Consider the following 16464-nt stretch of genomic DNA (forward strand, 5'->3'; position numbering starts at 1 on the left):
CACAACTCGCCCAATCAGAATCAGTGTATCCTGCCAATCTCACTCCATCTCCCTGCCTGTAGTCCAGACCATAATCCACTATCCCCTGCAAGTACCGCAAAATGTGTTTTGCAGCCACCCAGTGAACCTTCCTAGGCTCACACATAAACTGACTCATCGTGTTGACTGCAAAACAGATATCTGGTCTAGTGTTGACCAAATACATCAAGGAACCAATCAGCTGCCTGTACAATGTGGGATCCACCAACTCGAAATCCGAAGCATGAAGCTTCTTCCAGTTGGTAATCATCGGTGTCGACATGGGTCTACAATCCTCCATGTGGAATCTGCTAAGGATGTCCACAATATACTTCCCCTGCCCCAGGAAGAAATGCCCCTCCTCCTGCCACACCTCCAAGCCCAAAAGGTAATGCATCAAGCCGATGTCCTTCATCTCAAACTCCGTCGCAAGATCTCTCTTGCAGTGCTCTATGAGTCTCTCTGCACCTGTAATGACCAAGTCATCCACATACAACACCAGAATGAGAGGCTCCTCACCAATCATAATAAAGTAAAGGTTCGGATCTGCCTCACTCTTTGTGAAACCCATCCCCTGCAAATATGTATCTATCCTGGAGTACCAAGCTCTGGGAGCTTGCTTCAGGCCTTCTTCAGTCTGCACACATGGGACTCCTTCCCATGCACCTCAAAGCCTTGTGGCTGCTCAATGTACACCTCCTCTTGTATGAAGCCATTGAGAAATGCAGTCTTCACATCCATCTGGTGGATCTTCCAACCCATCTCTGCTGCTATCGATATAATGGAGCGGATCGAAGTATATCGAGCCATGGGAGCGAAGGTCTCCTCATAATCAACTTCCTCTACCTGGGAGAACCCTCTAGCCACAAACCTTGCTTTGAATTTCTCAATGCTGCCATCTGCAGCATGCTTTACCTTGTAAAGCCATCTGGAAGTAACCACAGATTTTCCCTCAGGCCTCGGCACCACCTCCCAAACATCATTCTTAATGATAGAAGAATACTCCTCCTGCATGGCCTCTCTCCAGACCTGTTGGCTAGCTGCCTCCTCATAGCTAGAAGGCTCAGAGTCAAGGATGTTGGTAACCATCGCCATATAGCTACAAAACCTCTCAGGTGGTCTACTCTCTCTGACTGGCCTCTTCGGCTCAGCGACAGATGTGGCATCTCTCAAGGTGTCCTGAAGCCACTTGGGCTTTCTCTTCCCTAAGCATGCTTCTCCCATAGGAGAATGAAACTCCTCCTCCTCATCACCATCAGTAGCCTGAACTCCTCACTGTCTGTCTGCTGTCCTCCTGCCTGCACCTGAACCTGTAGAAGCTGAGGTATCGTGTGAACTGTCCATCAGTGGACTCCCTAGTGAACTGCTCTGTGAACTGCTCTGCATGCTGCCCAGAGCACCACCCCTCTTGGCTCGGCGAGCCACTACTCACTGACGAACCTGACATCCTCATAGATCTACCTCCGAATCCTCCTGATCCCTGCCCACTGGATCCCTGCGACTGACTCAACTGCTGCTGAGGGTCTGGTTGATCCAGATACTCTAACTCCCGTGACCTCCTAAAGGCCCTGTCCTCCTCGAACTTCACATCCCGTCTGACAACAACTCTCCTCTGTGTAGGAATGTAAATCCAAAAGGCCTTTGAGGTCTCACTGTAGCCCACAAAGATACCCTTCTCTGCGGTGGGCTCTAGTTTGGTCCTCTTCTCCTTGGGTATATAGGAGTATGTAATGCATCCAAAGATATGAAGATGACCAATATCAGGCTTCTTCCCAGAGAAAGCCTCCTCCGGAGCCATGTGCCCCAAGGCACGATGCGGACTCCTATTCTGCAAGTAAACAGTTGTGTTGCAGGCCTCTGCCCACAAGAACAATGGCAACCCCTGATCATGTAACATGGCTTTGGCAGCCCCTATGATGGATCTGTTCTTCCTCTCCGCAACCCCGTTCTGCTGGGGGTTGTAAGGAACAGTGAACTCCCTCCTAATGCCTGCCTCCGCACAATAATCAACAAACTCTCCAAGGGTGTACTCTCCTCCATTGTCCGACCTCAGGGACTTGATCTTCCGACCTCTCTGTGTCTCCACAAGAGCTCTGAACTCCTGAAACCGCTTGAAGACCTCACTCTTGGTCTTCAAGAAATAAATCCAAGTTCTCCTGGAGTGATCATCAATGAATAAAACATAGTACTCATATCCACTCAAGGAAACATGAGACATCTGACCACTCACATCAGAATGAATCAAATCAAGTATCCCAGTCGCTCTGCTGTCATTGCTGGGAAAAGGGGATTTGGCAAACTTGCCCATCGCACAACCTTTGCAAGTATCAAAGTGATCAGTACTGAAATCTGGCACACTTGTAGTGATCTCCCGCAATGTCCTCAAGGCTCCATGATACATATGTCCCATCCTGCGGTGCTAAATCTCACAAGCTCAGAACTGCTAGCTCTGCTGTCGGTACTACTGCTCAATGCCAAAAGGGGCTGGAATGCAAACTTGTACACCTTTGCATGGCGTACACCTATCACTCTAGCTGAATCCGCTGGAGTGCCCCTGGGATACATCAACACCTGTCCTCCCCTGAACAGTACCTCATATCCTCTGTCCTCCAAAGCTGAGACGGATATGAGGTTCTTCCTCATCCCTGGCACATAAAGAACATCTAACACTTTCAAGGGAGGTTTAGACTCCCTCTGAAATGTCAGTGTCCCCACCCCGACTGCTCTAACAACTCTGCCATCACCGAGTACTACCTCTATATCAGTGCCACTCTCTGAAAGCTCTGAGAAGTACTCACGGACTCCTGTCATGTGACGTGAAGCCCCACTATCCACATACCAGATACCTGAAGATGCTCCGCTAATCGAGCGAAAAGCATGCTCCCTCTGAACCTGTGTGGCAGGTGATCCTGCTCTAGAGGACTCACACGTAGTGAACGCAAACTCCCGGTCAAAACGACCTGCAAAGTCCTCAATCTTTGCTGAAGCTGCCACGTCCTGGTTCTTCCCCTTCTTCTTCTTCTTCTCCGGACACACAGCTGCATAGTGTCCCATCTTTTGACAATTCCAACACTTCACCTTTGAATAGTCCTTTTGTGTGTTCCCCTGTTTACCTTTACCTTTGCCTTTGCCCCCACCACTGCTTGTGGAAGCCTGCTTCTTCCCTTTGCCTTTCTTGCCTCCTGCCACCAATGCTACATCCTCATCGTGCTCAACTGGCTTGGCTGCCCCAAGCTGACCTTTCCTGATCTCTGTCTGAATGCAATCATCCCAAAACCTCTCCCATGTGGGAAGGGTCTCACGTGCACAAACCTCATCAACAAAGTTCAACCATGAACGGGGGAGGCCATTCACTGCAATCCGCACCAACTCAGTGGGTGGAATGGCCTCTCCAATCGCTGCCAACTCATCTCTCACATTAGTAATATTTGTGAGATATCCAGCTGCACTATCATTACCCATCTTAATGTTCTTCAGCTTCTCCTTCAGGACCATCTTCCGGTTCTCATTGGTACTCTAGTAGAGATTAAACAATGTTGTCCACATCTCATGGGCATTGCTCTTTCCTCTCACATGAGGAATGCAATGGTCTTTGATTCCGTCTAGAATTAGCCTCTTACCCTTGTTGTTCTTTTTATTATAAGCTGTCAACTGAGTAGTATCAGTAGGCACAACAACAGGGTTCTATGTGGTATGCACCATGATATCCCAGACTTTTGCCTCCTCAAAGATACTCTGCATTCTCTCCTTCCAAACGTTGTAATTTGTATGCCCATCCAGCCTATCCTCCACCCTCAATCCCAATGACATCCTGCTTTCCTAAAACTGAAAAATAGCACTACTGTAGTAAAGATAAAACTGTTGTTTATGAAAAAATCAGCTTGCTGGAATTTTCTGAGTGAAAAATCAACAGCTGTAATTTTTCCTTTTGCTGTCTCAAACTGCCCTTCAGCGCTCAAGCTCTGATACCATGTAGAAATTTCTGTTTTCCCACCTCGGTTTTCAGTTTCACCTTATTTCTCCCATGTTGTTAAATGCCCTTTTCCATAACCATACATTTAACAAGCTGAAAACACAAATTCTGGAAATTTTACAGAATGCTGGAAATTGCAGAAATAAAAATATTTAAACACTGAGATTTTTGGTCAACTTGACCCTGGAAAACCCCCTACAACTCTTGGGAAAAACCAGTTCGAGAGCTCTTCTTTATTTCTGAAAATTGCCTTTTTATAGTGAGAAATATTCAGCAAAAATCAGCAAGCAAATTTACAACTTATCTCTTTTCCCGTGCCTCACAGCAATCTAGAAATTACAGCAAACAGGACAGCAATAAATGTTGTACGGCCTCCTCGATTTTCGTGCCCACTTTCAGCATTAAATGCAGCTGTACTGACAGCATTAAATGCGTTGTACGGCCTGCAATAAATGCATTGTACGGCCCTCGTTTTGCGTGCAGAAAAACCAGCAAACTGCTCCTCGATTTTTGTGCAAACCACTCCTCGAAAATCGTGCCAAAATCTGCCTTTCACTGTGTGCTGAACCAGTTGTACAAATCTGCTCAACTGCTGCCTTGGAATGTGTGCCAAGCTGCTGTCTCCTTCTCCTCCCTGCTCAGAAATCTCTCTTGCTCTCTTGCTCTCCTTCTCCCAATCTGCTCATGAAAGAATGAATGACCTTTTCCTCCTTTAATCTAACCCCAAGTGACTTTTGGGTGATCCCTAAATCCAATGGCTGAAATACATTGAGATCTAAAGCTGAGATTAAATGCTCATTTAAATCTCACTTTTTATTTTTTAATTCACCCCACTTTAATAAAAACCCACTTAGTCATTTATTTCCAAAGTCACTTTTCCTTTTTAATTTTTCATTGACTTTATAAAAGTCACTTTAAAATTAGACTTAATAACTTTATCACTTAAAGTCACTTTTAAATTAAATTTAACTTTATAAAAATTATAAAGTTACTTTAGGAGAAAAATTAAATTCTTTTGGACACTTTTCCCTATGCCAAAGATCAAAGCCTTAGGGAACCACCTGTCCTCTGGTACCAAATTTCAACAGGCACTGCGTCACCCAGCTGAGGATTCGATCAGTAGCCCAGAGTCACTGCTCATAGCCTCCCGGTCTCACACCCTAGCTTCCGGCTATTGAAACTGACCTTCTACTCTGATTTTCGACTTTCTCTCTTTGCCTCTGCGTGGCCCTTCTAGCCCTGTGCAATCTCTGCGTTAAGGCTTCTGGATCACTTACTGCCTCTCTCTGCTGATGTATCTCCGGCTGAGAATCTCTCTCTCGGAAGCTGCTATCCCTGCCCCTCAATTGCAAAAGATTTCCTTAATCGATTTTTCCTCCTGAGAACTTCTCACTTCAGAAAATCGATTTTCTCTATCCCTCTGTGTGTTTTCCAAATGACCATCAAGTCCCTTCTTATATCTTCTTGTTGGGCAACCAACGGCCTAGATTAAAACATAATCAAAGGCTCAGATCGATTTGACTTGATCCATGGTTTTTTCTAAAAGTTTCACCCGTGATTAGAGTAATACCCATTAATATTTTATTTTTTCTAAGTTTAGATTTAAGAACCCCATAAAAAATATTAATTATTTTAATAAAATCACTTTTGGGTGGAATTTCCCAAAACGCTTTCTGGGTTCTTTGGAATACCTGTGCCCAAGCCTCCCTGCAAAATTTGAGGATTAGAGCACATCCGATGCTACCCCAAATCAACGTTTTAGGTTGTGAAGGCTGCAATAGATTTTATTTCGATGTTTACTGTGTAACACTGTAAATAACTTGATTCGGAAATTAACAAGTAGGAGAAATCTAATCAGTTGCTGCAGTAGGGAATCGGGTGATTTTTTTCACAAAAAATCATGTTGTCCAATCATCAATGTCCATGATTGTAAAAAGTAAAGATATATGCCTAATTATCCCTGAAATTTGCCCAGAAAATCCCTGAAATCTGTGCCTAGAACATCCCTGAAATCTGTCCAGGACATCCCTGAAATCTGCTTAGACTGTTTTGGGGACGGCCAACAAGTCACAGAGTCCCTGATGAAGTCCTCAGCAGTGTGGGGATGTTTCCTAAGGGTCCAAAAGTTCCCCAGAACGCAAGAACATAGGATACCTGAATATTTTTGGGAGGGACAGGTACCCGAGTAACATATATAAATATATATAACAAAACTATAAATCATTTATGGTTTTTCAAATCTATATGCTGGATACCAGCAGCAATTAATTGCCAACTACTGCTGCTTAGCATTCATTGCCTGTGAGTGATCTACATTTATTCCTTGCCACTACTCATCATTTATTCCTTGCTATTGTTCAGCATTTATTCCCTGCTACTGCTCAGCAATCATTACCTGCTCGACTACAAGAGTGCAATGTGTATGACACACCTATTGCAACAACAGCATGTAGAAGTGCTTGTTCATGATTTTAAGTTTGGCCTTTTAGATTTAGGCCAGCTTAGTTTTCTGTTCCATGATTTGTGCATGCTTATTAGAGTTTAGTTGCATGAGTTTGACAAAACATTGCTTTTCTCTCTAGTTTTGTGTAAAACATGTTCTGGAAAATTGCATAGAGCAAGTGCCAAAACGCATCCAAATGCACTAGAACTGGAAAATTCATCTTCATATGCATTGTAGTCTAACAATAAAAACACTATTAAATTTAGGAAAGTTTTAAAATTAAATTAACCTCTTAGGCTAGAATTAAGAATAATTACAGTCCTGAATAAATGTTTTATAATATATTTAGGTAAAACTACATTACAGAGTGAGTACCTCAATCTTAAGAAGAATATGTAGTGTTTCTTATTACATGATTGACGAAAATGATTTTTTGTTTGCTCAACCAAGAGGAATTGCAGGACATGCTATGATGCTGTTTATTTTGATACCCTTGCCCAGCTCCCTAATCCTGGCACTACTATCTTAGTAAAGTGTATGAAAGTGTTTTGTTCTTGTATGTCTACAGATTGATTTATAGGAATGGAGCTCCAGGAGAAGTTTCGCAGGAATTGTATTCAACTCTTACAAGCATTCAGATGGGTTTGGTTGAGGATAGCATGGGATGGACAATGGAGGTGAAGTAGTTGTTACCCATACCTGATTGCATGCACATTGCATATTCTACTCAGTGGCACTCAGACCTACAATATGACGGTTCTCAACATGATGGTCCATCTACTGCTCAAGAAACTAATTTCGCAACGACAAGAATGTAAATGATACTTTGGTTTCATTTGTGAGAAATAAAAATGTATAAACACTGGTAGAAGGATATGACATTTGTATATTTCTATATCATTTTTATAGCCAGTTTCATGTTATATTTTCATATATGAAATTGTTCCATTGGCATATGGTCGAGTGGTAAGCAAGGTCGTTAAACTCAGCCTTGGGAATGATGTGGCGTCCAAATGCTAATATTTATGCCAAACTTCACAGGAAATTCTTCACACTATCACCAGCAACTGCTGCAATTTAAAACATAAGGTAACGAGTTACCTAAATACACATTAAACCAGTGAATAAACATGTAACAGCAGAAACTGGTATCGAATTGAAACCCTTGCATGCCAAACAATGTAAGGAGTGTAACTCAAGATAAACCATACTAGAAGTGCAGAAAGTTCAAATCCAAGAACCTTTGTAGCACCAGCATAACACTTACCTATTGTCAACAGTTGCCTAAGGTTATTCAGTGATTAATTTTTTTGAGAAAATATTTATTATACTAACAAAGAATTACTGAACGGGGATTAAAACTATGTATAAAGAAAGCTATACAAAATTGGGCAACTTTGTCAGTTCTACAAGGGCTGGAATAAGATTCGATCATTCGAGTATGTAAGTATATCACCATTCTTTGCATCCCCAATCATTAGAACACTTTTGGCAAGTAATTGAGAACATACCTATTATACTTACAAAGATGGCTAATAATTCTTTTTAGGAAATACTTATTATACTAACAAAGAATTAATGCGCAGAGATAAGAACTATCTACAATGAAAGCTCTGTAAAATCAGGCAACTATCTCAGCACTACAAAGACGGAGAAGATTTGAATACGTAAAGTATATTAGCATTCTTTGCACCTCTAATCGGTAAAAAAACGTTTTGGCTATCCCAATCTTTAAAAGTGCACTTTTTAGGTTCGAATTATGTTACAGGAGATCCAGATGATGAAGAAGCCCTCCAAAATGGTGCAAATGGCTCTCTAAGTGGATACCTGAATCCTGTGCCAAAGGCCCATGAAAACAGATATCACCAAATCCCTTCAAGAGCTAGCAAGGTGATTCTCAAATGTGTGTTAACACAGAAGCTTGATGGAGGATGTTGTTGAACGTGCCGCCAGCTACTTTTGGCTAGCTGGCAATCACTCTTGGCTAAGTGGCAGTTTGTAGGCAGCCCCTGTCGGTGACAAGCCAAACAATGACACACTTGTATAAAATACAGAAATTTGTAGCCTTTGACTCCATCTGTTCTTTGGATTGGGGCATTCCATCTACCATTCAGTGTAGGTGCAAGGGGTTCTTCTGATTCAACAATAAACACAACTGTTTACAATTGTAGGGTTGAAGTGGTTTATCAAAACTCCAACATGAGTCCCTCCAAATCATCACCTTCATCTGAAAATTCATTTTAAATAAATCCTTTGAATCAGCTTCTAAATCTCCTTGATAATTAATTGAGTGAGAAAAGCCTTTTGTTGTGCTGGCCTCTACCACTCTCTCTATGTCATAGAGTTAAGATCGTAGGGGCTCTTCCAAAGGAAGATCCCGAAGATCCCCTTCCTGCTAAATGTTAGTGCTTGAAGATAATGGATTTCAACAACAAAATGCTCATAAATCAGTAAGTGGGAATGAAGACTAGGACCCATCCTCCCCCACTTTGAGAAAAACCATTTTTTAAAACTTGGCAACACAACCCAAGCCTAAGTAAAATAATATCACAAAGATTGGAGGAGAATTTGGTCCAGATGAACCTAAAAGAATTTGCCAAGGCATGACTCCTCCTAAACAAGAACAACCTGATTAGTCGCTAAGTTTTACCCTATAAAATTATATCAGTAAAGCCCAGTCCTCCCTTGAGAAAACTACAAACATCCCATTGAACCATGGGAAGGCCTATCTCACTAATGCTGGCCATAAAAAGGATTTAGGAATTGTATAGCTGGTAAACCGACAAGAAATATAATAAATATGAGTCATTCCATTAAACCATTAGAAGGCCTATCGCACTAACTTTTCCCATAAAAAGGATATAAAAATTGTATATAGCTAGAGAACCAACAAGAAATATAATAAATATGAGTTGCTTGTAAAATCCCAGAACACGGGTGAGACCACTGCAAATCGATTCCAAACACCAAAACTCCAGTGGCCCGAGTTGGTGATGGGACTTGCTTTCATATTGCTTGTATCGATAGAAAGCAGGTCTTCAGATTGTAATATTGCAGTTTAGCATTAAGCCTTTGAAGATACCAATCCCACATGGTTGTTGACAATAAACCTATTCTAAATGGAATGCCAAGGTATCCAATAATCTTGTTGAAATTATAACTAGTTTCCGTCTTCATAATGTATATTTTATCATTATGATTTTGTGAAGAGTCAAAATGAATTTATTTGAGTCAAAAGAAAAATTATTTTATCATGTCCCATTTGGACATTTAAAAGAAAGAAAATTTGAATTTTTAAAAGTATGTTTTTGTGTCTCTAAGTTGACCAAGTCAACCCTCCAAAAGTCAAGTCGGCTCAGCCTTTAGAGGCACCTTTTCGGATGAGGAAACAACTATATATTGGCATCATTGCTCCACCATTTGGAAACCAATTCACACTTTATCTGTGGTGAGGAAATTCGGAGATGTCTGAGGCACTATTCTTCTAAGAAATGCGAGCTACCTAAGGCATATTCTTCTGTGATCAAGGACAAGTTTTCTGTGGCCCTAGGACGAGCACTGAGGTTGTTTTTTGTGGCACTAGGACAAGGACTAAGACTGGATTACAGGCAGAATTTCAGCTCTATTGAGAGAAGACATGTGGCATATCTTGGGCAGACTCATGGAAGAATTCCTATGACTGTTGAAGGCTATTGTTGTTCATGGAGAGCTGACTTGGCACTTGGATAATTGGTCTACTAGTCAATTTGTCTATGACTTGGATATCTCTCCTATTGACAATGATTTTATAAGGAAAGGATTGTTAGGTTTTTCCTACTATGGGTTTTCTCAAGGTAAACTTGTGTTGTCTCTTTGTCATTGTGATCTCTACTTTCTTTATACTTGCATAATTGAATGTATAATTTCTTGTTGACATAACTGAATGAAGTGAATGCTAAAAATAAAATACGCATATCAGTCACAAGTAATTATCGTGATTAGAAATTCAACTTGCAATCGAATTTCAACATGGTATCAGAGCTTATGGTTGAAAGAGCTTTTGGAGAAAAGATGAAACACTGAGATGACCTTTTGAAGAAGACCAAGATCAATAAACCAAAAGGATAAGCAAAGGGTTGAAGAGCATCCGAATACTCTGTGGCATATGCTTGTAGCATAGTCGAATTTATGAGGAACTCTATTCCATAAAGAAACATGAATTTTCTGTGACATAGTCGGTAATCCTAAAGGAGAAAGCGAGTTATCCCTATCAGTGATGATAATATCGGCGATATATCGCCGAATATCGAAAATATCGTGATATTTTCGGCGAGCCGAAATATCGCGATATTTTAGCTCCCGAAAATATCCCGATATTTCCAAAATATTGCCGATATCTCGGCAAAATATCACGAGACGACCTAAAATATCGCCAGGCGTGTTATGCCGCGGCGAGAGAAAGGGAAAATCATTTTTTTTCTTTTCTTCATTTATGTTTCTGAGTGTTGGAGAAGGAAGGGAAAGAGTTTTGTGGTGGTTGTCAAGGAGGGTTTGAGGATCAAACAACGATTATCACCACCTAGTAAGATTTTTTTGTGGATCAAAGATTGAAGAACAATGAGACAAACTTCATTTCTTCCATTAACAAGTATGTTCTTAAAAATGCCCATGTTAATGATTTTTTCATAGATTTAGAGTTATGCTTGCTTGCCTCTTTTCCTACCAACATTTTGTTTTGTTTTTTTCCATTTGTTATGATTTTCATGCCCATGAGCCAATGCAAGGGTTTTCTGATTTCTCCATATTTGGACAGCAAGCTTCATTTTTTTTTTCAACTTTCTTATGCACCCTCTTATTGCCATTTTTCATTCACATTGCAAAATGCAAATAATGTAGTCATTTTTTTTAAATGAGGTGGTTATTACTTATTATTTTTTGTGTTGGGGGTTCAATGCCAATTTTTTGGTTTTTTGTGCCCTAGGTTTGAATAAGTTACTACAAATGTCAAATATGCCAAAAGCCTTGGACCCATTTTGGGAGTATGGGGAGGCTGTTGGTGGGGCAAATCGGGCATATATATCATGCAAATTGTGTGGGACCAAGATGTCAGGAGGGGTTACACGATTGAAATACCATCTGGCTAGACTCTCTGCACATGATGCAGATGCAATGCCTTGTATGGTTTCTAGTGCGGAGGTTATAAAAAAAGCTCTTGAAGCAATTGCTGAACAAGACAGAAAGAAAGCTGCTAGGGAGAGGTGTTAGGATATTCCGACACATAGGAAATAGTTAAATACAACTTGGTCTAGTGTAGAGTTAGGTCTAGGTTAGGTAAAGTGTGTTTCTTTACCGTTGTACATTTTGTAACTTACAATCCGACGGTCACGATATGTAGTGATCCAACGGTTCATTCTCTCCTCGGTATTACTGACACTTGATCCGTGGCTTGACACCTGATTGGTCCATGAATTCTATTTAAAGCGCATGGAGGGTCATTTGTAGGGTAATCCGTGCATGAGAGAAACATATGTAAATTTTCATTCTTTTATTAATAAATTGCCTGAAGTGGCCGCGTTGCCTCAGGCCGTGGACTGTTTCCCTCTTTAAGGGTTTTAACCACGTCAAAATACTGGTATATTGATCTGTGATCTGGTTGTGAGCGGTGTCCTTTTGGTGTTCTGTCTGAGGAACTTACCCTGTAAATTCCTACATGGTATCAGAGCTATTTGAGGGCCGCGTCTGTTGGTGATCCAAATCTGAAGCCGGTAGAACTGCATCCGACTGCCGTTTCCTAGATCTGTTGTTTCTGACTGCTTTCGGGCCGAGAGGACTGCTCTGTTGTGTTGGGAGCATCTGTTCTAGTGAGGAACCCCTTTCGTTTCACGCGAAAAGGTTTCCGGTAGCCCTAGTTGCGTCATTTTCAAGATCTGGAGGTATACAGTGTTTATTTGCAGTTTACTGTTATTTTCTCTCTGTTTATTTCGATTTCGGTTTATTTAGCCTTTTTATTACCGAATCTATACCTTTCATTTCTGCGTATGCTCTTTGCCCTGCGACTCTGTGCGATCTGGGCAAATAAGAAACAGAAATGAAGGATTTTTCTCATGCGTATGCTCTTTTCCCTGCGCCTTAGGGTGATCTCGGAAAATCAAAAACATTGAGGAAAATATTTAGTTTCCGGCCAAAGCTAACTTTGAGCCACAAGGTTCATTTTTGAAAATATTTAGTTTTTCGGCTAAAGCTAACTTCGAGCCATAAGGTTCGTTTTCTTTGCATGTCCGTGTTGTGTTTTGTGTTTTTTGTTTTGTAGGGAAAAAGAGCTTTCTCAAAGCAAGCACGCAACCCAAAGTACCCCCCCCCCCCCCCTCTCTCTCTCTCTCTCAAATTTTTTGTATAGATCAATTGGTTCAAAGCTATTTTAAGAGAGTAGAGGTCTTGGGTTCAAGTCTCCATTTTGTGGGGGCGGCCTTTTCATTTCCGCACATTCCCGCACTTCGTCGGCAACTTCAACAACTTTTTTTCAAAAAGCCATAACTTCTTCATCCGGAAGCCGTTTTTTTTAAACCAGCCTAATTTTTCAAGATCTATCCATTGGAACACTTATTTTCAGCATCTTTAGCTTCAGTTTCCATTGAAATGGAAAGTCAATACCAAGTTACCCTTGACAGCACCAACTACTTCCAATGGTTGGCTTACATTGAGGATTTACTTAGAAGTAAAGGTCTCTACAGAATAGCCTCAGGCCAAGAAAAGAAACCGAAGGATGAAGATAAGGCTGCTAAATGGGAAAATAGGCAAGATCAAGCACGTGGATTGATAGGGATGTCTATTTCTCCAGATCTTAGATTCCATATTACAGAAATTGATACTCCTGATGAAGCAATGAAACAAATCAATAAAGTTTTTGGGATTAAAAATGAAATTAGAGCCCATCAACTTGAAAATGAGTTGCTTACATTGGACCCTAATAATTTTTCTTGCATTGAAGATTTCTTGTCCAAGTTCAAGACGCTTAGATATCTTTTGGAAGGTGTTAAAGTTAAGAAAGAAGATAGTAACCTTATCTATTCCATTCTTACAAAGTTGGGACCAGCCTACTCTGTATTTGTTTCCACCTTCCATTCTACAAGAGAAGCCTTTATTTCTCAAGGAACAGACTACAAGTCCCCTTCCTTTGACTCTTTTTGTGATTCTTTAATAAGAGAACAAGAAAAACTCTTACACCTTGGTCTTCTTAATCTTGGAAACTCTTCCAAGAAAGCATTAGCCGCCCAGCAGCAACCAAATTCAAAGAATCCTAAGAAGTCATATCCTAAAAAGAATGGTCCTAAACCAAACAAGGGTCCTAAGCAATTTCAACCCCAAAATGAAAAATCATTTCAACAAAATGATAAGACAAATAAAAACAAAGGAAAGAAGACTGATAGACATTGCAATTTTTGTAATCGAGATGGCCACTTAGAATCAAAATGCTTTAAGAAGATGGAAGCCTTGGAAGCAGCAATGAAGAAGCATAACATCCATTTGGGGCAATCTTCAACTTCAACTTCATCTTCAGGAATGGCACTTTCTGCATGTGGTTGTCAAGCATCTCGGTCTGGCTATGCATTAAATGTATCTTCTTCTTCTCATTCTCATGAGTGGCTCATTGATTCTGGAGCTTCTTATCACATGGCCAAAAACAAAGCCATGTTTTCTTCTTTAAATGATTGTAACACCAAAAATATATATGTTGGTGATGATAGATCTCTTAATGTTGTAGGGACTGGAACTGTTCATCTAGACAATGGTCAGTTTAATGATGTATTATGTGTTCCAACCTTATCCTGCAACCTTCTATCTGTATATCAGATAACTCATTCAGGTGAAGGTAAAATCGTTGAATTTTCACCTCATGATGTTGTAATCAAGGACTTAAGAGATCCTAAACAGATTTTGGCTACTGGCATTGCTGATGATTCTACAAGGTTGTATAAGTTTCACAACTTTGAGTCATCAAATCTTCCCTCAGTATTTGTTGCTCATAACGATGAAGTGAGCAAACTTTGGCATGAGCGATTTGGTCACTTAAACTATCGCTCCCTTCAGCATCTATGTAAAGAAAATATGGTGACAGGTCTTCCTATGGTATCTTGCAGAGATGGTGTTTGTTCCGGATGTGTACTCGGAAAACATCATCGGGACAGTTTTGAAAAACGTGCCTCTTGGCACGCCTCAGCCCCTTTACAGCTTGTGCATAGTGATTTATGTGGTCCACTTCCAGTTGTGTCATTCTCTGGCTGCAAGTATTTCTTAACTTTCATTGATGATTTCTCCAGACGCACTTGGGTATACTTCTTAAAACTCAAGAGTGAAGTATTTAACACTTTTTTGGCCTTCAAGGCCTTTGTTGAAAAACAATCTGGACATCAAATTCTTAAGTTAAGATCTAATAATGGCGAAGAATATGTTAAAAACACATTTATCAACTATTGCACTGAGAATGGAATTCAAATGCAACATACTGTTCCATATACTCCACAACAAAATGGTGTAGCTAAAAGGAAGAATCGCACCTTAAAGGAAATGGCTAATTGTATGCTACAATCTAAAGGACTTGGTCTTAGTTTTTGGGCAGAAGCAATTAACTGTGCAAATTACATAATAAATCGCACTCCTACTAAGGCTTTAAAGAATATCACTCCAGAAGAAGCATGGAGCTCAATCAAACCAGATGTAAGTCACTTTCGTGTTTTTGGAAGTGAAGCGTGGGCCCATATTCCAGATGAAAAGCATAAAGCTTTAGAACCTAAGAGTGAAAAATGTACTTTTGTTGGATATTCTGAAGATGTCAAAGGCTATAGACTTATTCCATTTAAGTCCAAAAATGTTATCATTAGAAGAGATGTAAAATTTGATGAAAATATATCGGCCTGTGAGCCTAGTCCGGCGGATGTGCCACCTCTCCCTATCTCTTCTACCTTCGAAAACATTTCTTCTTCAGATGATGAAAGTGAGGATGACAATCCTCCCCCACCATCTCAGGATCCTCCTTCGGCTCCTGAGCTTCCAAAATGGGTTCGTGCTACTCGAGATGCAGCAGGTGATCTTGCCGGTGATCCTACAGATCAGCGACGTACACGTTCTCAGTTCGAGAGAGCCTCTTCTTTACTGGCTCAAGCTCCAGCAAATTATGATCCTGACACCTTTGCAGAAGCTTCAGGCCATCCAGATTGGGAAGCAACTATGAATGAAGAATATCATTCATTGTTGGCAAATGATACATGGGATCTTGTTCCTCTACCAAAGGGACGAAAACTTGTTAGATGCAAATGGGTTTACAGAACCAAGTATGGACCAGATGGGAAAGTTGATAAACATAAAGCTCGTCTTGTTGCTAAGGGTTTTTCACAGGTTGAAGGCATTGACTACACTGAAACCTTCTCCCCTGTTGCCAAAATGAACTCTATCCGCCTTGTTCTTTCCCTTGCTGCCTCTTTCAAATGGGAAGTCCATCAGATGGATGTTAAATCTGCCTTCTTGCATGGAGACTTGCATGAAGAAATCTATATGGAACAACCCATTGGCTTCATACAAACAGACTCCAGCCTTGTATGTCAACTTAAGAAATCCCTTTATGGTCTCAAGCAAGCTCCTCGGGCTTGGTATGCCAAAATGGATAGCTTTCTTTTAGAATCTGGCTTTTCTAGGTGTCATTCTGACAATACTGTCTACACCAAGAAAGTGGGCAACTCTCTTATCATCCTTGTTCTTTATGTTGATGATCTTATCCTTACTGGTAGTGATCCCAACCTTATAAACCATGTGAAGTCTAGCCTTAAAAGGAAATTTGAAATCACAGACTTAGGACACTTACACTATTTTCTCGGTCTTCAAGTCTTGCAATCCAAGGAGGGTATTCCCCTTTCCCAGTCCAAGTATGCTTGTGATATTCTACGTCATTTTCACATGGAAGACTAGTAAGCCAGCCCCTTCTCCCTTTCAGTCTGGAGTCAAACTTTCAGTCACTTGTAATTCCCCTGAAGTTGATGCTACCTTATACCGTCAACTT

At 40.8% G+C, this 16464-nt stretch overlaps 1 protein-coding gene and 1 pseudogene across 7 annotated transcripts in view; one reads left to right on the plus strand and one right to left on the minus strand.

Moving 5' to 3' along the window:
* LOC149241084 (branched-chain-amino-acid aminotransferase 5, chloroplastic-like) overlaps positions 1-7214 on the plus strand; it is a 172119-nt gene extending 164905 nt beyond the window's left edge. For all 6 annotated transcript variants that reach the window (XM_089373868.1, XM_089373869.1, XM_089373870.1 and 3 more), the window contains exon 10: positions 7003-7214. In XM_089373868.1, coding sequence (XP_089229994.1) covers positions 7003-7120 — 118 coding nt within the window. In that variant the 3' untranslated portion in view covers positions 7121-7214. The remainder of the gene's footprint in view (positions 1-7002) is intronic.
* Positions 1-16464, minus strand: part of LOC149241085 (uncharacterized) — a 150750-nt pseudogene that overhangs the window by 83943 nt on the left and 50343 nt on the right. The gene's annotated exons all lie outside the window — the stretch shown is intronic.

Source organism: Pinus tabuliformis, chromosome 8, assembly GCF_031772625.1.
Source record: "Pinus tabuliformis cultivar Carrire ecotype Pingquan chromosome 8, CPIR1, whole genome shotgun sequence".
In the NCBI taxonomy this organism is placed as follows: domain Eukaryota; kingdom Viridiplantae; phylum Streptophyta; class Pinopsida; order Pinales; family Pinaceae; genus Pinus; species Pinus tabuliformis.